Here is a 20,942-nt window from a genome sequence, read left to right on the forward strand (position 1 = left end):
CTTTGCGGACTTGAAGGCTGACGAACAGACTGCAAGCTGGCAGTTTCTTTGCAACGCTGTATCTTAAGCAGACCGGGGAGAAGAATAGACTTAGGACGCTGTTTGCACAGCTGGCGATTACTACAGACGTGCTGGCTCGTAGCTACACCTGGTAGGAAGTGGAAAACCGGGACCGGAAGTTCCGGAGTCCGCCCTTCCCATCCCACCCGGCGTGCGTCAGTTCCGGGACTAGGACCGGCCAGCATCAGGTCTAGGGCTGTAAAGCTACGTGCCGGGGTTCCTAGCCGGCTGCTATTTGGCGCCGAGTCCTCAGCATGGCTGCCTCCAGGGTTGAGGGCCGGGGAGCTGCCACACCCTCGTTTTGTTGACCGCCCCTGGCGTCTGTGCTCTTCTTGTCTTTCCTGGGCCGCTCGAGCAGACATGTTCGCTAAGGCCTTTCGGGTCAAGTCCAACACAGCCATCAAGGGATCGGACAGGTGAGGGAGAGCGTATTTTTACTTAGTCTAGCGAGGCCCCTACACATGTAAGGCTGCACGTGGAGACCCCAGGGAGCCAAGCAGGGATGTTAGAAACAGTTTTGAGGATAAAGTTTGGGGTTGTCTCTTTTATCTTCCAGATGGTCTTTTGGGCAATAAAGTTGAGTTAGCGTGTACTGGGCTCAAACTAGGTTTTGTGGAAGATGTAAAATAAGGGAATATAAGCACCCCGTCCTCCACAGAGTTTAGAGCCCACGGGAGAACTCAGGTGGTGTACCAAAACTAAAAGTATACAGGGAAACGCCTTAATGGTTATTCCTGGCCGGAGGGACCAGTGCCGTGAGGTGGCAGAACATAAGGAAGCTGTGGGAAGGAGAGATGTTAACTATCCCTTTTCAGTCAGTGTCATAGACACGGATAGCTCCGCAGGGATTTTGGAACCAACCTTCTCTAGGTATCATTCTTGGTGCCATAGTAGCCTTTTAATCAGAGGTTGACAGATTGCCAATCAGTCTAAGACAGGAGTGGGGAAGGCATGTGAGGTCATCTATGTTTCCAATGACTTTCCAAAGACTAACTTCGACTGTTCAAGGAAAATATTGTTTCGATGGAACAGTATGCCCAGGAGGTTGTGAAAATAGACGAGGTAATGAATAAAGAGAATAGGTTTTGGGGAGGCAGAGAACGGGGCATCAGGAACCAGGCAGTCTTTCTTCAGCCTTTATGATTTGTTTAGTCATCCTGAATGTCTGTATTTATTAACGTCCATCGAGAAGATACCATCCATGGTGCTGGTGTGCTTTCTGCAGGAGAAAACTTCGGGCCGATGTGACAGTTGCTTTTCCCACCCTCGGAACAGATCAGGTCTCTGAATTGATCCCTGGAAAGGAAGAACTAAACGTTGTGAAGTTGTACGCTCACAAAGGGGATGCAGTGACTGTGTACACGAGTGGTGGTAACCCCATCCTATTTGAACTGGAGAAAAACTTGTATCCAACAGGTGTGGTAATAAGATCGAATGCCCTGACTATAGTCCTCGTGTAACACTTATGATTCTCTGTTTATTTGGTTTGGTATTCGTTATCCCTCAAAAACATGCCTTTTCAGATAAAGTAATACAGAGTTTCCCCATACTATTCCTAAGGATCTTTTCAGACCTAATGTTTTTCAAACTGACCCTTTCAAGACCAGAAATTGCCCTAAGAGGGATAAAAACAGACTTAAAAAAAGGGGGGGGGGGAATGGCAATGCAGAGTTGTGAGATAAAGGAGCCTGGAGTATTGGGAGGGTGTTGAGGTGTTGCAAAAGATGGAATTTTAGAGCATGTAAAAGAAAATATAGTGTAAACCATCTATAAAACTTTTTCTTTTATTTTTTTATTGGTTGTTTTATTTATTTACATTTCAAACACTCTTTCCCTTCCTGGTTTCCCCTCCACAAACCCCCTATCCCACCTGCTTCTATGAGGCGCTTCCCCACCCATCAACCCATTCCCACCTCACCGCCCTAGCATCCCCTTAACACTGGGGCATCAGCCTCCACAGAACCAAGGGCTTCTCCTCCCATTAATGTCAGATAAGGCCATCCTCTGCTACATATGCAGCTGGAGCCATGGGTCTGTTCCTGTGTACTCTCTGGGTAGTGGTTTAGTCCCTGGCAGCTCTGGGGGATCTGGTTGGTTGATAGTTTTGTTCTTCCTATGGGGTTGCAAACCCTTTCAACTCCTTCTGTCCTTCCCTTAAGAAGGCTTTTTCTTAACACAGTGGAGAAAATGTAGGCTCTGGAATGAGCTGCGTCAGTCACACACTTCTCGTGGGCTGCCGCTTCACAGTGGGTTTTCCCAGTAAGAGTCTCTGCTTTTTATCTCTGTCACAGATCTCCTTTCTCTTTTCCATATCAGCGACACCTTTGTCCCTCCTCGGGGCTCTTCCTCCTAGGCCGATTCCAACTCTCCCTCCAGTTCACTGCTGTATCTGAAGACGAATACAGACTTCTTTTCCTGTAGGAGTTTTATTGCTCAGTTACTATGAAAATAAGGACTCAAAATATAAATACGAGAAAGCTTCAAATTTTCTCATAGACTGGCTGTCTGTTTTGGGGTCATTTGCTTTTGAAGTCATGCTCGAGAGATGGAATATGAGGGAACACAGGCACCCACGGGGTTAGAACCCTGTTCTCCATGGAGTTTAGACCCTGGATTTTAGTTCACTGTGGTCATTTTCTGCTGGCCATCCTGCAGTAGTAGCAACGGGTGCCACCAAATGTCAGCAGTTCCAGTTCCCAGATGTCATTAGGTCTCTGCTTCCTTCCTGAAGGCAGCCTCGTTAGCAAGGCTTTCTGAGCCTCTGTAACCTTGAACCAAGGTGTTTTTGCTTTTCTTTCTGAATTCTGATTAAAGTGAGCAGCACAGTGTATGGCTTTTCTAGATCTCCAGCAGGCAGTGCTTATTAATAAGTGTTTCCTGGATCTCTCTTGGTACAGTGTACACACTGTGGTCCCATCCTGATCTTCTACCAGCCTTTATAACATGGCCTCTGGTACTCGAAAAACTGGTCGGGGGAGCAGGTAAGAGAACTTTTCTATATTCCAGTTACTGCTTGAAATCTCTTCAGTAATTATCCGCCACCTTATACGGCTTCATTTCTTGTGTTCTCATGTTGAAAACTATCTACTCCCTGTGTGGGGTGTGTGTATGTGTGTGTGTGTGTGTCTGTGTGTGTGTGTGTGTGTGTGTGTGTGAGAGAGAGAGAGAGAGAGAGAGAGAGAGAGAGAGAGAGAGAGAGAGTGTTATTCCTCTAACTTATCAGTGAGTTTTCTGGACATTTCTGATTCTGTTGTAAGCTGTTTATGAGTAATACGAAAGCAGTTTGTGACCTGCCACATGCTGTAATTTAAATCACTAGGGAACTTTAGCAAGTAGCGGACCATACTCTTATTTGTGAGATCTGAAATGGAGGGCTGGTAGTGTAATTGACATGTGTCAAGCAGATGGCTGTATGATAAAGCCAAGCATGGAAATGATGTTAAGTAAGTTGTCCTATTTCTATTTGCTACAGATTTGATGCTGCCCGGGGTAGTGGTGCCCCCTACTGGTCTGCCTCAGGTACAGCAAGGCGACCTCTGCGCCATTGCCTTGGTGGGGAACAGGTACTGTGTCAGACAATTGCCTTTTGTGCGTGGTGTATGTGTGGTGACCAGAGGTACAGAGGAGGTGGAGGAAAGTGACCGCTTCCAAAGCACACGGGCCAAGAACTGAAAGGAAAAATAGTTTCTCCTGAAGGAGTAGATAGCCTTGGTGGATGGCAGCAAGCCTGTGGAGAGCCTACAGATCTGATACGCATAGGAAGCTTGCTGCTGCTGAATGCTTACAACTCACTGTAGAGATAACTTTAGATTCATAGAGGAACGGAAGAGAAGGTGCAGAGTTCCCAGCATGCAATGGACACATCTCATGTGACCCATTGTAGTCATCACAGCTAAGGGTGTTGTCCTAAACTGGGACGATACTGGGACATACTCAAGCCTTTCTTTGTATCTCTGAAGGGTTGGTTGTGTTGTTGTTTTGTTTTGTTGTGAGTACCTTTTCCCATTCAACGGTCCAATCTACAATAAATACCACAGTGTGCTTAGCTGTCTCTCTTTAGCTTCTTGTATAGGTAACACTCTCTTGCCTTTCATCGTGTTCAACACACCCCCAACTGCATCACTTCTCCTGTCTTTCCATGGAGATGTAGTTACACACAGAGTTTGCCTATCCTGATCCACAGCGGGACGGTTTGTAGTACGTTCACAGAGTCTCAGAGCTTGCTGCTGCTGTCTTAGGCCAGGCATCATGCCTGCTAGAGGGGAACCGTTCCCTCACTGACTGAACTGGCCCCCACCTCCTACTGCTCCTTTATAAAGAAAAAACCAAGAGTCATTGCCTGAGCCTCCTCCCTGCCCTCCTCCCTAGAGCGCCCGTTGCAGTCGGAGTAGCTGCCATGTCCACAGCTCAGATGCTGGCTTCAGGCCTGAAGGGAAAAGGCATCTCTGTGCTCCACACTTATCAGGACCACTTGTGGTGAGTGCAATGAAGTGGGGTGGGGGATGGGAGCCGGGTGGGGAGGAGTCACAAGTGCAGGGGTTTGTCCAGGTGCATCCTCCTGTAGCTTGTCGGCTCCAGGCTGCCATCTGCTGGCCAAATGTGGGAGAAACACATTTTTCTTTGTCTAGACCAGAAACTAGAGACACCTTTGGTTCCTTTCTAGGCCTGGAATTGTCCCAGGCGGTTGCCCTGAGCTTAGGACTTGTTTGCCTTGTCCTGCAGTGTGATGCTGTCCGTATAGTACTAGCTGTAGTGGCTTTGTCCGTCAGGTACATTTTACACATCATTTGGTCCCGAGCAAGTGCTTCTGAACCCAGTTGTCAGCGGATGACAACTGATTACTGTCCCAGTATCATCTCAGAATTCTCATTATGGAACACACATTCTGCATATAACAATGCATATGCCTATAGTCCTAGGACCTAGAAAGCTCACACCAGCGCTTCTCAAGTTCAGGTCAGGCTGAAGTACGTAATGAGACCCTATCTCAGCCTACCCCCTCCCCCTAGCCCCCCCCCCCCCCCAAATAACCCACCAAAACCCAAAAAACATAGATTTACTACTTTTGAGAAGAACATTTATTGTTTGGGAAAAGTGACCTCAACCGGACAAGGACCAGGTCTGTGGCTCTGAAATGGATCGTTATTTCTGGAAAGTAATCCGTAGTAAGAATCCTGTCACTTAAATCCCCCACTTAAAAACATTTCTCTGGTCAGGACAGCCTACACATACTATTTATTAATAAGCCCCATTCAGTGCTACTGTTTGTCAGACTGACAGTAACGTTTAAACGAGGTAATCTTGGTCAAGGGACTCACACTTTGTGTGCGCTGCTCTGTGCAGCCATGTTTCTTCCTGTCTTAAGGTTGAGGAGTAAGCCACGCGAGTCTTCACATTAGACTGCACTTGTTTGATCACAGCATCCATGGGTTTTGTAGTTCAGGTGTTTGTATTGTGTTAAATAGACTAAACCCTGGGATTATATTTCACCAAACTGGTAGAATCTTAATCACTCTCCTCCTCCCTCCCTCCCCCTTCCTTCCTCCCTCCCTTCCTCCCTCCATTCCTCCCTCCCCCTCCCTTCCTTCCTTCCTTCCTTCATTCCTCCCTTCCTTCCTTCCATATAGCCCAGGTTAGCCTCAAATTCACTATGTAGCCAAGGATATTTGAATTCCTGGTCCTCTTGCCCCTACCTGCTGAGGGCTGGGATTACAGGCATGCGCCACCATGCCCGGTTCTTTTGCTTTGTCTTTTGAGTCAGGGTTTCTCTGTGTAGCTCAGCCTGCTCTATAGGTCAGGCTGGCCTCGAACTCACAGATCTGCCTGCCCCTGTCTCTCAAGTGCTGGGATTAAAGACCTGCACCACCACCTAGCTCCTATTTAACTCAATGGTTTACTAGTTTTTGCTCTTATGAAGGGAACACTTTTAGTGGTTTATCTTTAACTGCCTTCTTTTTCCTTAGCTGTTATGTTGAGAATTGACTCGGGGCATTGCCAGTTAGCAAACGTCTTATGCTAAGCTCTTCAGAGACAGAGACAGAGACGGAAAGAGAGAAAGACAGAGAGACGCAGACACACAAACACACACACACACACACACAGAGAGAGAGAGAAAGAGAGAGAGAGAGAGAGAGAGAGAGAGAGAGAGAGAGAGAGAGAGAGAGAGAATGAGTGTGTTTGTATTTTGGAAGCAGCTCAAGCTAGCCTGGACACTGCAGGGTAGAGGACTTTCCTGGACTTGGAGTAATTGAGTAGCGTTGAGATGCACGGACATGGGTTGGCTGCTCTGGGTTCCTCTGCCTGTCAGCTCTACTGACTTTAAACACCTGACTTGACTCTGCCCTGGTCAGGGCCGGCGAGTGTTGTAGCTACTGCCTGGTGTTTCTGACATCAGATTTTTCCAGGAGATCTGGAGACAAGTCCTCTCCACCTGCCATTGCCCCACTGGATCCCACAGATAGCTGCGAAGAGAAGGCGGACCTTGGTCTGCACGGAAACCTGAGGAGTCTGAGCCTGGAAGGAGAAGAGGAAAATGGGCAGGTTCCTAACCCAGAAGCCTCTGATGACCCCAACTCCAGGGCCCTGAGCCAGGACTCCGTGGATGGCAAGCCCCTTCAGGGTATGGCTTTCATACCCAGGGTGGAAAGCCACACCTGCCTTTCATGTTAGAGTAGCATTGCTGTTCTGGGAGAGGAGAGCAGAACCCTTCTTTGGGTGGGTAGTAGTTCTGTACTTCTTAGATAAAAATGCCCCTATGTGCCTGTCAGTCTGCCATTTGGATAGTTCCCAGCCATGAATTCCTCAGGCTTCTGGTCCTAATGAGGGTGGCACTGTGGATTTGGTCCTCCCTGTGGGGCTAACTAACCCTTAAAGGATCAGTACTCAGAGACTGGAAGGGACCCAGTGAGATGGCTCAACAAGCAGCAGGTAAAAGCACTTGCTGGGCAAGCCTGACTTCCTGAGTTCAATCCCCAGAACTAACTCATGGTGAGAGAGCGGAGAGCTGACTCCTGGAGCCTGTCTTCAGACTGCCACTCACGCTACACACACACAAAGTCTACAACCTGGCAGCTTTGGTGCCTAGGGATGGGCTCCATTTAAGCCAAGGTGACGTGAGAGGGCCGGAGAGTCTGCTGCGTGCCCCAGGTCGTGTGGCTTCAGGAAGGATGTGGTTCTTTCCTTTCCTTGCAGAGCAAATGGATGAGCTGTTAGAGCAGTGCTTCCTGCATGCTTTGAAGAGTCGAGTCAAAAAAGCTGACCTCCCTTTGCTCACCAGCACGCTCCTTGGCAGTCACATGTTCTCCTGCTGGTACGGAAGGCACTGCTGAGGGGTGGGGGTGGGGCTGGGCTCCAGATGCAGCCTCGAAGTTGTTCTTGGTGGTAAAGGAAGACAGGGGTGGTGGGGTTGGTTGGGTGACGTGCTGTGGGAGAGCAGAGAGTCGACCTGGCAGGTAAATTAGGTTCTTGGCTTCAAAACCTTCCATTTTATCCAGTGAAAGGATCCTAAGATTAAAATTCCCAAGATCCTCTGACTGCTCTTCCTGCTGAGGTGTCTCTAGGCTGTCTCTCCTGGCATACACTACAAGAGTTCCTGAACACCTTTGTCAAGAAGCTCTCTGTACCACTCCACCCTTCCTGGGAGGGAGGAGAATAGGTGTGAAACCTACCCCACTGAGAGTGTAGCTACCAGGAAAGGGAGTGTTTAAAGATGGAGCCAGTCAGGTTCAGCTCTCACCTCCTCAGCATATTTAACTAAGGCAGATTTCACGTAGTCACAGCCTGACCTATACCAAGCACCCGTCAATTCTGTCAGAGCAGGGTCTTTTCTGAATATCCCACAACCTGGTTTGTGACTCACGCCTATAATCCCAGTACTTGAGAGGCTGAGGTAAGATAGATAGATAGATAGGAATGAGTCTAAAGGCTGGTCTGAGCTGCTGAGTGTCAGATCAGCCTGGCTTACAGTGAGGCTCTGCCTTTAAAATGAATGAGTGGGTGAGAGAGAGAGTGAGTGAATGAGGCCGCCCGGTGGCTCTGCCTTTTAAATCAACTCCCTGTACTCACAGCCTGCCCTGCTTTACAGCAGGTGGTGTGCTCCTCGAGGCACTTCTGTGTTTGAAAGTGGTAATTAATCCAATCTCTTCCTGTCTATGCATGGCCTTAAGGTGCCCATGTCAGTGGTGCTGTTGGGATCCTTGGTATTTTATTCACAGTGGGTTGCAAGTGACTTGGAAATGGGCTTCTGGAACTTTTTCTTGAGCTGGTCTTGAGTGGGTGCTATGATGGTCTCCCTCACAGTCCCACTGCTACTGAATGTTGGGTTTTGAGAGAAAATGTAAGCCCTGAGGAGAGAGAAATCACAATTTTCATTAGGAACCTCTATCCCCAAGTACCCTAAAACTGCTTTTGGGCAGGCAGAGTAGACTGCTTCTGTGAAGAGGCAGATAGTAAATAATTTAGTTTTTCAGGCCATCGTGGTCGCTGTTTCAGTACTGAGGTGACTGAGACAACAGATAGGGTGTGGCTGTGTTAGTAGGCTCCAGAGTGAGGTTGTATGAACTCTGATATAGCCAGGCTTCCCTTCCCTTGGGGTGAGCTTGCAGTTGGTAAGGCTCACTTTGAAGTGGAACTTGTGAGGCCACAGGAGATTCTCTGGTGTCAGAGGACTCTAAAGCTATGTTTGATTACAGTGGTCACTAATCACATGGGGCAAATTAAATTGAAGTTAAAATTCAGGTTCCCCAGTCACAGTAGGTGTTTCAAGTGTTTCATGGCCACACAGATGACTAGTAGCTACCATATTAGACAGAGCTGTCCCGTTACCACAAAAGTGCCATTGGATAGTTCCGACTCAGAGTAGCCTGTAAGCCCTGTCTGTTTCTGATACCACAACTGGCCAGAGAGCTCTAGAATGGTGGCCTCTTTTGGACTCTGGGGGAGGCAAAGACAGTCTGAGAAGGTTACTTTGTGTCAGGCAGGTATCATTTTATTTATTTATTTATTTATTTGGTCTAACTTGCCTTTTTATCTGTCTTAGTCCTGAAGGACAGCAACTGGATATAAAGAAGTCAAGCTATAAAAAGGTAAGCGCCTGCACCCTTTTGCAAGTCTACACAGTCACAGTCATGTGATGGAAGATGGATGTGGGAAGCCCTGTACACAGGGCTCAAGTCAGAGCTTAGAAGCCTCATGATTGTAGGTGCCGTGGGATAATGAGACTCTCCTTGCACCCAAGCACTCTCTCCTCTCTCCCCGTTGGCGCTTTTCTTTCTTTTTTTTTTTTTTTCTTTTTTCTTTTTTTCGGAGCTGGGGACCGAACCCAGGGCCTTGCACTTGCTAGGCAAGTGCTCTACCACTGAGCCAAATCCCCAACCCCCGTTGGCGCTTTTCTATCTGATTAGTCTGACAGCTTCACCAGTTAGGTTAGCAGCTTCTTTTTATTACATTAGTTTTATTTTTAATTATGTGTGATGCACGAGATCTGCTGCCAGAGAAGGCTCCTGGGGCTGGGTTTACAGGCAGCTGTGAGCCACTGAACGTGGGTGCTGGGAATCACACTTGGGTCCTCTGCAAGAGCGGTGCGAGCTCTTGCCCACTGAGCCCCTACCGTGAGCTCTTGACTGCTGTTCTTTCTTCAGCCCCCAGGGTGAGCTCTTGACTGCTGAGCCATCTCTCTAGCCCTCCAGTAGCTTCTTGCTCCTCAAGTTGCGGGAATGTGTGTAATCTTTCGGTTCCTAGTCTAACGACAGCAAAAACTGGGTCACAATGCTCACTCCCCACCTCGCAGCAGACCTGGCCCTCCTAGGTGCTCTGTGGGCAGAGTCAGTGAAGCCCCTATACTGGCCTCTCTCCCCAGCTCTCTAAGTTCCTGCAGCACATGCAGCAGGAGCAGATTGTCCAAGTCAAGGAGCTGAGCAAAGGGGTGGAGAGCATTGTGGCTGTAGACTGGAGGCACCCGAGGTAAGTGCAGGGCTGTCCCTGCAGCTCGGTTGGTTTAGGGACTGGGCCACAGACCCGGCTGCCCAGGCGCTGGTGTAATGTGTGCTTTTGTTTTCTTTGCTGGGTTTAGGATCACATCCTTCATCGTCCCCGAGCCGTCCCTGGCTTCCCAGACTGTCCAGGAAGGTAGCAGGGAAAAGCCCTATCTCCCTCCAGATATAAAATCCCTCTACTGCGTCCCTGCCAACATGACCCAGCTCTTCCTGGAGTCTGGCCACAAGTGAGTTTTGGGAGACTCCCATTGCTCCCTACGTGGTTTGCCTGCACTTTCCCCTTATCTTGGGTAGTGTTTTCCTGTGTCTGGTAAACCTGTTCTGCCCGTCTTCCTTCTGAGTCACACCCCCTTCCTGGGGGTGGCTTTTTGGGTTAGGAAGATGAGAGAGTAAGTCTCAATCTACAGTTGCATTTCATGTAGCCCTGCTTGTCTCCCTCAGGAAAAGCAGAAAAGGAAGGCAAGAGCTAAGGAAAGTGTCCTGCTGAGCAGGGAGTCTGAATGCTTGCAGTTAGACCCCAGGTCCAGCTTGAACTAACCTCTGGATTCTTCTCTCCTAGGAAGGGGAGCACCCTCGAGGGCAGTGAGGTCCGAAGGATCATCACTGACTATGCCAAGAGAAACAACCTGGTGGATGCAGACAACAGGAAGTGAGTGGGGCAGAATCAGGATAGACTGTTTTGTTGGTCTTCATTTTAATTGGATATTTTATTTATTTACATTTCAAATGTTATCCCCTTTCCTGGTTTCCCCTCCAGAAAGCCTCTGTTCCATCCTCCCTCCCCCAGCCACCCACTCCCTCCTCCCTGCCCTGAGATTCCCCTATGCTGGGGCGTCGAGCCTTCATAGGACAAATGGCCTCTCCTCCCATTGATGTCCGACAAGGACATCCTCTGTTACATACGTGGCTGGAGCCATGGGGCCCCTCCGTATGTACTCATTGGTTGGTGGTTTAGTCTATGAGAGCTCTGGGGTGAGGGGGTGGGGTCTGGTTGGTTGATACTGTTGTTCTTCCCATGGGTCTTTGTTTTACAGACAGACAGTAAAGGGTGCAGGGAATGGGCTTGCCAGAGAGCTCAGTGAGTAAAAGCACTTTCTGCCAAGCCTGACGGGCTAAGGTCAACCCTCAGGACCCACACGGTAGAGAGAACCAACTTCTGCAAATTGTTCCACATGTGCACCTAGCATTGTGCACTTGTAGACACACACAGAGACACATACATAAATGTAAGAACTTTAGAACCAAAGGATGGGAAGGGTTCTGGAATGGAGAGTAGACGATTACAAGCAGCTTAGAAGCAGGCAGGCTCAGCGTTTGCAAACCATGGGCTGTCGCCTGGAGTTCAGGTCAGTCACATGGTGTCAGTGTGGTCCGTAAGCTTAGTGCACACATCTCAAGTATGTCCACCCCTGATGTTCAAGTGCATATGGCTGTTGTCAGGAAAAGTGCAACCTTGGAAGTATACTGATCAAAGTCATCGTGGGTTTTTGCTATGACTTTTCTTAGAAATGGCTACAGCCCGAATTATTCAGATATTATGCAACGGCTCAGTCCATGCATATACACTGTAATGACCACAGCGGATAGCACTTATACCCAGTCCTTCCTTCCTTGCTAGCCTGCTGACCGAGACCAAGCCTTGAAAGCTATAGTCACATAGTGGAACTGAGCCAAGAGTCCTGGTTTCTTCTTCCCACATTTTTTTCCATCATTTACTTCTCTTTGTCCTCCCAATAGTGGGCTTTCCTTCCTGATGGCCTCTGGTCCCACAGCTCAGTGATCTGGATGGCGCAGAGGGCACAGGTGATGGGCGCTCTCAATTTGGTTACAATGAGATTGAGTCTAAAATTGCCCTAATGCCTGTTTCCCTGTAGTCTGGTGAAGTTGGATCCCATCTTATGTGACTGTATCTTAGAGAAAAATGAGCAGCACTTGGTCATGAAGCTTCCGTGGGACTCTCTCCTGACCAGGTAACAGGGACCTGGAGTTCCTTTCACTTTTCTACACCACTGCCCTTAGCATCTACCCCAGAATTTCAGAATGCTCACCACCCTCTTTAGTCTGGGCCTGTGACGGAAACATGAGTGCTGAGTTCAGATCTCCAGGACCCATGTAAAAGTAAGCTGCGGCCGAGTACATATGTAACCACGGTTGGGGAGCAGAGTTCATTGGCTTGCCAGCTCAGCCAGGCTGATGAGCTTCAGATGCAATGGCAGATTCTGCCTCAAAAACAAGGTAGAGGCTGCTTGAGGAACCCAGAATTGACCTGGACTCGACGTGCATGCACCCACAGACATCCACCCCAACAACTACATACGTACCCTCTGCCCATACAAATCGTCACTATTTAAGTCTGTGACTTCCTTTCCATAAACATAGGCTTGAATAATTCTGATAAGGAGAGCTTTGGTGAGTTTGAGCCATTATGACATAGAAGAACATGACAGAAAAGAAACATTAACTAGACCTTTTAACTTCAATAAAAGAACCACTTAAGGCTGGGGAGTTGTCTTCAAAGGAAAGATGCTTGATACTTTTTGTTCTGTAGAACCATAGCTGAAAATAATTCCTGTTGGGATGCAGCAAAGCGTGTAGCTCATGCCGACCATCCCGCCACGGTCTCTGAGTCTGCTGGAGCACAGCCTCATCTAGTGAAGGGTTAGGGAGCTCTGTGCCATGACGGCAGACTTGAGTTGACTTTCTGGTTTCGTGTTTTGTTTTGTTTGTTTGAGATGAGCTTAAGGTGGCCGTGAATTTGTGCGTCTGGGTGCTGGGTGCTGGGTGCTGGGTGCTGGGTGCTGGGTGCTGGGTGCTGGGTGCAGGGTGCAGGGTGCAGGGTGCAGGGTGCAGGCATGAGCTACTGTAGAGTTGAGTGTTGTATAAAGATACATTGTTATTAAAGGTTGCTGGGAGCTGGCTCAGTGGGTAAAGCCTGGGTCCCTGAGTGAGTGCCAGTACCCAGGTAATGCCAGCTCTGTAATCCGAGCCCTCCTGTGATTGATGGAGACAGACATAAGGATCTCTGGTACATAGCTCATGGGTCGTACAGCTGAAAACAAGGGGACCGTGTTCCAAACAGTGAGAGCCGAGGACTGACTGACTCCTGAAGTAGTTCTTAACCTCCACACGTGCACCCTGCCGTGCAGGTGCTTGCACTCCTCCACACAAGCACACACAAACATACATACATCACTTCATACACACACAGACTCGTAAGTAAAAACTGCATTGCTAGAGCATGTGACACATGTGAAATAGCACGTGGAGGCTGTAAGCTGGTGGGGTACATTTTTTGAGTAACCTCCTGTAAGTAGTAACCTCCTCAAAGCAGACAACGGATTCCCGGGAGGCCTAGCACGTGGAGAGTGTCCGGGCACTCAGGTCACTGTTGTTCCCGTCTCTGAGGCAGTGGATGTCAGCTTTGACTACACCTGGGGAGCTTTGAGACACTGAGTTCATTGGTGGTGTCAGTGCAAATCAGTTTGCTACAAAAACTTGGACTTAGTACTTGTGGTTGTAGGATGCAGACAAGATGCTGTCTGTTGCCTTGATCTACTTATGACTCAAATTTTCATTTTAGGTGTTTGAAAAATCTGCAGCCTGCCTACCAAGTGACATTTCCTGGCCAGGAACCCATTATAAAGAAAGGGAAACTCTGTCCAATTGATATCACCCTTGTACTGAAGACTTATAATAAAAAGGTAATTTAAAAAATATTGGGGCTGGGGCTGTGCAGTTCAGCCACAGAGCTTATGCTTAGCCTATGCTAAGCCCTGGGTTCTGTCCCTACCACCACCCAGAGAAGAAAGATCCGGTGTTTGGGATCTTAGTTTCCCTGCTACGGTCTGGTTTGTTGATATGATTGTAGGCTTTTGGATTGGAAGAGACCATGCTGGGTGCCTGCACTGGTCCTGGGTGAGAGGCGTCATTAAACTGCTCCTCCTGCCCTCTGGAAAACTTGCTAGAGCCTGTTTGAAAAGTGAATACTATTTTAGTTTGAGTTTTCCTTGGCACTACTTTATAGGCCTCTATCTCTTACAGTCTACCTCTTGGGCTTTGCTCAATGAAAATAGCTTGTAAAAATTTCAGCTTGTGAACACGAAGTTGTGGGAACAAATTGTAACTGCCCTCAAAATGTGTCGAATGCTGTCCTCTGACAAAGCAGCAGGCACCTTTATTCTGCATATCTAGAGGAAAAAGAAAGACAGGTCGGAATCCTGAGCCCCCAGGCTTGGGCTCAAAACAGAGAAGTTGGCAGACATGTGGTTCTGGGCTGAGGCTTTGGATTCCATTGTGTCCTTTCTCGTTCCTTGACCTCAAGCAGCTTACTGAGCACCCAGTGCCTCAGTCTCCTTCTGTGAGAATGGAGGTAATACTTGCCCTCAGTCTCCTTCTGTGAGAATGGAGGTAATACTTGCCACATGACCTCATGAAGGCTGTGCGTCAGCCAGACGACTTAGCAGAAAGTAACCCCTAAAGGAGACCCACTCGTGCTAACCTTACCTAGCAGTAATTCATGCCAGACATTACACCAAACGCTCTTGTACATGTAAAGCACGAATCTTTTTTCATAATAGAATTGTCCAGAAATGAAGTCGGTGCTTCATAAAGTGATGAGTTGCTTTCCAGAGGTCGGCAAGGGAAGGTTCTTTCTTTGTGGCCACTTGTTGGGGCAGACACAGCCAGGGTTTCATGCATCAGGAGGAGACTGACTTTCTGATGTGTCTCTCAAGCCTCTTAGAGTCTGAGCATGTCTATAAGCACAGCTTTTCAAAAGACACTGTATAGCAGCCCTCCCCAGCCTACTCTGGTAGTAATCCTTGGTCATCTCTAGCTGTTTCAGGGCAAGAGGAGGACTGCAACTTTTACATATTCATTTTTAATTTGTATGTTGTGGGTGTTTTGCCTTATGCATGTCTGTGTGCCTTGTGTGGCTTGGTGCCTGTGTAGGTGGGAAGAGAGTGTTAGATCTCCTAAGACTGAGGTTATGGACAGTTGTTAGGTGCCAGGAGGGTGCTGAGGCCTCTGGAAGAGAAGTGTTCTTTTTTTTGGTTCTTTTTTTTTTTTTTCCGGAGCTGGGGACCGAACCCAGGGCCTTGCGCTTCCTAGGCAAGCGCTCTACCACTGAGCTAAATCCCCAACCCCAAGAGAAGTGTTCTTAACCACTGAGCCATCTCTCTAGCCCTTGATTGTGGTTTTTATTACTATTTTTATAAAGGATTCATTAATTTCTATTTTGTGTCTATGGGTTTTTTTATCTGCATGTGCCTCTGGATACTACATGCATGCAGTTCCCGTGGAGGCCAGAAGAGGGCATCAGATCCCTTAGAACTGGAGTTAAAAGGTTGCGAGTTGCCCGGTGGTTGCTGGGAGTTGAATGAACTTAAAGGTCCTCTAGAAGAGCAGCAAGTGCTGTAAACCACTGAGCCATCCATCTTTTTGACCCTGAGTGTGGTCTTTAGAAAGCACTAATGTCTTCCTTTTCTGTTCTGACATCACATACTTCTCATGTGTTGTTAATGACAGAAAAGCCACGTTGACTAGCTATGTGATCTTAACGGACTGTTGTCAGGTACAAAACACCCTTATCGTCAACATCGTCATCATCATTATTGGAGTTGGGGAGGGCGCATGCATGCTGCAGTGCATGTATGGAGGTCAGAGGTCAGCTTTGTGGTATCAGTTCTCTGCATCTCCCTTGTGGGTCCCAGGCACTGAACGCAGGTCACCAGGCTTGTGTAACAAGCGCCCTTACCCACAGAGCCAGCTCCCAGCTGTCAGTTTCTTTCTCAGTTGGGATAGTTTTGTTTTTGTGTTTAAAACAGTCCTTATCTCACACAGCCTGGTGGTACCTGCCTCTAATCCCAGCGTTCAGGAACAAAGGCAGGGGGATCCCTGAGTTTGACACCAGCCTTGTTTATACAGAGAGTTTGAGGCCAGTCAGAGAGACACAGTTGAGACTCTGTCCTTAACCTTTGGAGACACATACTGCAGTGTCTGTCTATAAGCTGATCGAGGTATAGGAGGCTTTGTTGTAACGTGATGTAGGCACCCAGAGTGGATGGGGTGTGGGTAGGCCCAGGCTGCCCGTGGGCTCACAGCTGTGAGATTGGTAATGGGCGTGTATTCCACCACATGGTTACACTTTTTTGTGTTTTGTTTTGTGTTAGTCACATGCCTAACTTGGAGACTGAGTCTCCTAATGTAGCCCCGACTGGTCTAGAACTCACTATGCAGACCAGGCTGCCCTCAAACTCTAACTCACAGAGGTCCAGCTGCCTCCTGAATGCTGGGATTAAAGGCATGCATCACCATGCTTGGCACCATACTATTTTATTTATATTTTTAATTCTCCATGGCTAAAAACCCTTAAATCTATGTCATAGATAGGATGTATCTGTCAACACAGATATTGAGTGAGGTAGAGAAGGTCATTTTAGAAACATGAACATATAAATATTTGGACAGAAAGGCACTAGAGTTCCAAGACTAGAGAACCATCCTGGAACCTGGGTGAAGTGGCTGCCAAAAGGCCTCTTAGAGCAGAGAGCATACCACGAACACCCACTGTCAGCTTCCTGTCCCCAGGTGACTGTGGTCCGGAACTTGGAGACCTATGGTCTAGATCCATGCTCAGTGGCTGCCATTCTCCAGCAGCGATGTCAGGCCAGCACCATCGTCTCTCCTGCCCCTGGGGCCAAAGATAGTCTGCAGGTGCAGGTCCAGGGAAACCAGATCCACCACCTCGGCCAGCTATTGCTTGGTGAGTAGCCCTTCTAAGAAGACACACTGGGTGGCTTAGCAAAGATCCTGCCTCCGACTCACTTGACTCTAACATCTTACCTGTGCCCATACAGTCTGTATGGTGGGTCTTCACAGTGGTGCAAGAGATAGACATTCTGTAGAAACCGTATTCAGGTTTTAAAGTCTGGACTCTTCCAAAGCCAGCATTGGCTAGACAGTCTGATGAAATGCTAGGTAGCCGCAACAAGAGCACGCCCCCCCTTCAGTCATGTGACCACAGTAGGAATCCAACCAGACGACTACATTATGCTGAGTCACTTAGCTAAGGTGTATTTAAGCTTGGCCGGATCATGTGCCTTCTCAATTTGCCATGTTCTCTCTCTCTTTCTCTCTCAATTAAAGTAATTTTATATGAGCATGGGTGTTTTGCTTGCATGTGTGTCTGTGCACCATGTGTGTGCCTGGTGCCTTCAGAGGACAGAAGGGGGCGTCAGATCCCCTGAAACTGGAGTTTAAATGTGAGCTGCAGCTGTGAGCTACCAGGTGGATTGTGGGAGTTGAACCTGGATCCTCTGGAAGGACAGTAAATGCTGTCAACTGCTGAGCCATCTCTCCAGCTTCTCAGTTTACCCTATTTTCAACTTGCAATGGGAGTAGTACGGGACATGACTCATCAAGGGGCAGCAGTCTCCATTCATGTGTGCCCAGCCGCGCCAGTTTGTAGCAGTGAGCAGATGAAGCCTGTGTCTGCTTCAGATCTTTGGCCCCTTCACAGTCACTGCTCTCCATCCTACAGATCCTTAGCTTTCGTTCCCCCTGATCTTCCCTTTGTAGAAATCACGTGGTGAGCTCCAGCAGTGCTGTCACAGGGATGTCCTTGGTTAGACCTATGCTGCAGGACTGTTGCCTGTACTGCAGATGGGGAAACCGAGTCCAGAGAAACTAAGTACCTTGTCTGGAGCTCACCTAACTCTTAAGTACTGTAGCAGGGCTCTGAATCTTTATTCTTTAGAACCAAAGTTCCTATGATTCCTCTCAGTCTTCTTTGCCCTTCATTTAAGTCCTGCCCAGTTCTGCCTCAGCCAGCTTTCTAAAGTAGTAATCTCGACACTCTCCTTATAAGGCCTTTTGTCTTACCCGTGCCTTCAAGAATAAGTCCCTGTCTTTGAGGAACAAGCCTCTCCCAGCCTGCCCTGTTTTCCCTGCAGGCTCTCTCCCCCACTCCTTACACACCCTAACTCTACCCCAGCCACTTTCCTACTGTTCACAAATACCCTGGGCACTTGACATCTCCCTTCTTTTACCTGCCGTCCCCTTGTGTTGTGTGCCTCATAGCCCTGGTCTTGTCTGTCCTCGCAGGCTCACCGGCTTAGCTCGGGGTAGCCCATTCCCTTTGAATGTAGTAAACCTTACCAGCATCAGTGCTTCCCCATTGCGGTGATGTTTCTGATCAGACACTGATTTTTTTCATGTCATGTCTGAACCCTCTGCAAAATAGAACTCGAGATAGACCTTGTGTTTTTCAAGCCTGTCCCACAGTCAGGACGGGCACATAGCACATGCCTAATAAGCAGAGATATCTCATGCTATGACGGCCCACAGCAGTTAGCGCCCAACCCTGAGCTCCTTCATGTGGGGGCTTGGGACTAAGAAGAGACAGAAGACAGTGGATGAACATGCACCTGAACAGACACATGGCCTTCCTCTCAGCACATCTAGAGCAGTGGCTCTAGCTTGTGGGTTGTGACCCCTTTGGGGTTGAATGGCCCATTCACAGGCATTGCCCAAGACTATCAGGGAAAACAGATATTTACACTATGATTCATAACAGTAGCAAAGTTACAGTTACGAAGTAGCAATAAAAATAATTTATGGTTGGGGGTCACTACAACAGGAGGACTGTATTAAAGGGTCAAAGCAGTGGGAAGGTTGAAAACCACTGATCTAGCTGGTAGCCAGCAGGTATAAATGACCAAAATGCACCCTTCACCTCAGTGTGTGGTAAATGATCCAGTTCAGAAGGTGTCGCCAGGTGAGCTTGGACAGGATGTGGAAGGTGGGTCATGTGTTGGAATCACAGGTCCTTGACAGAGGGAGGAGCACACTGGGCTTAGTGGATAGGGAGGGTCAGGAGGTTACAGAGCCCAAGGGACGTGGGAAACAGGGATGGGCAGTAGGGACTTGAGACCAGGCCCCGCTGAAGATTTTCTCTTTGGATTGTAGAAGAGTATCGGCTCCCTGGAAAATACATCCAAGGCCTAGAAAAGGCCCCCAAACCTGGCAAGAAGTGACAGACTCATTTTATGCAGTGGATCCCATGGGAACCCAGGTTCTGAGCTGGTAACTGATATGAGCATTTTCAACTTTTGCAAATAAAAACTGTAATTCTTTACTGAAAGTTTTTCTTTCAAATCTAAATCTGAATCACTCTTACGTGTTACTTAGTGAAAATGTTCATGTGGTTTCTGTGATTGAGTTCATGCTCCACACTAGAGGCAGGGAAGTCCATCCAGAGCACAGCAGGCAGAGCGTTCCTGCTGCTAAAGCCCCTCTACCAGATAGACCCAGCTTCCTACTTACTGCTCCTACAACCTCATTAACCTCCTAGGCCCTGCCCTGTTGTCCCTTCCTGCCTCTGTTGGGTCTGTCCATAGAAAACAGCCTGGCTGTTTCTCTGTTAACAGCCACAGCAAACAAAACGAGTTAACTCTGAGCTGCAGCAGACTTTAAGCCAGTGGACATAAGAACAGTACAAACACAGAACACGGGTTTCTATGTGACCTTTATTCTTCCCCAGCTCCATACAGCACGCTGCCACCAATGAGTAAGTTTGCAGTGTGACTCCAAGATGGTAGCTTTGCTGTCATGAAGTCTTAGAGGAACAATGCCTTCCTTAGCCCCAGCTTCTTAAGCTTGGGTTCATGGACAGGCTCTTCAGTCTGCAGAGGACTCAGGAATTCCCTAAAACCACTGCATAACAGAGGACCTGTGTGTTCATCCGATCGCACATGAGTCAGTGTTTAAAGCCAGCCCTCATCCCGCGTTGGTCTGTGCAGGTCATTTCTCCATCTAGGGCTCTCAGTGGAGACGGTAATAAGAGCTGTGTAGTTATACACGCCTTCTGTGTATAACTTGGATTTTACCGTTAAGAATGAATTACTTTTTATCTTTCTCATCTTTTTACACACTGAGGTAAAAGAAGCTTGCTCATCTTCTGTCCAACAAGTAACCCATTTAGACCTGGGAAGGAAGGAAAAGGAAGGGAGGGAGGGAGTGAGGAAGGAAGGAAGGTAGGGAGGGAGGAAGGAAGGGAGGGAGGGAGGGAGGAAGGAAGGAAGGAAGTGTTCTTGTTGTGAAACCAAGAACAGTCCTTTCCCCTGGGAAGTAAATCTCTTACTCTCACTGATTCTGTCTGCATGGACTGCACATATGGGACCTGGAAGTACCTTCCAGAAGGTCACTCTAGCAGGACCCTGTCACAGCCAGGCCTTTGCACAGGGCTGTGCTCGAGGAGTGGCGTGTGGACGGTACTGACAGTTGTCCCTTGTCAAGCACTGAGCTGCCATCTCATACCCTCCTCTGCTTTGCTGCCGTTGGAGGGGCTGAGCTGTGCAAGTTCAAATCCCTGCTGGACGCAAAGCCCGTGAAGGGCTTCTGCTCTTCACTGTGGCACTCTGCTGTGCCAGGCCAGGCCTGTGCCGGGCTGTTTCTTCCAGGAATAGCGACACATTAGCACTGAATCACCTTCCTCTCCCCTCTGTGGGTGGCGTGGAGATATGTAAGAGGGTGGGGCTGAGTCAGACTAGAATGGATTCTCTATGTAGTTATTAGCCGTTTTTGTTTTCCTTTTTGAGAAACCTCTTGTTAGTTCCTTAGCCCAGTTTTTAAAATGGATTGTTTGCTTTCGTGACTTTCTGGGTTTTGAGTTCTGTATTCTGGACCTTATCCTCTGTCCGATGAGTAGCTGGCAAAGATTCTGTCGGCTTCCTCCTCACTTGGTTTGTTTCCGTAGCTGGTGGAGGCTGTATGGCAAGGGTGACCAGGCTAGATCTGGGGCTGGATATGATTCACATAGTGGGGACCAGGCAAACCCACCTGGTTGGATCTAAAACAAGATGTGCAGGACCAGGCTAGGCAGAGGTTGGA

The 20,942-nt window shown here is 48.4% G+C and overlaps 1 protein-coding gene across 1 annotated transcript; it reads left to right on the top strand.

Annotated features, from left to right (window-relative positions):
• Nucleotides 1-222: 222 nt before the first annotated feature.
• Eif2d (eukaryotic translation initiation factor 2D) lies at nt 223-19,189 on the top strand. The gene is given in 15 exon segments (NM_001017489.1): nt 223-476; nt 1,286-1,476; nt 2,958-3,041; nt 3,533-3,623; nt 4,429-4,536; nt 6,465-6,679; nt 7,252-7,369; nt 9,098-9,143; nt 9,917-10,020; nt 10,130-10,279; nt 10,612-10,701; nt 11,927-12,022; nt 13,633-13,753; nt 16,641-16,815; nt 19,020-19,189. Coding segments are annotated over 15 exon segments (1,713 nt in total). The 5' UTR covers nt 223-420; the 3' UTR covers nt 19,088-19,189.
• The last annotated feature ends 1,753 nt before the right edge of the window (nt 19,190-20,942 follow it).

This window comes from Rattus norvegicus, chromosome 13, assembly GCF_021556685.1.
Source record: "Rattus norvegicus strain SHRSP/BbbUtx chromosome 13, alternate assembly SHRSP_T2T, whole genome shotgun sequence".
Taxonomy (NCBI): Eukaryota; Metazoa; Chordata; class Mammalia; order Rodentia; family Muridae; genus Rattus; species Rattus norvegicus.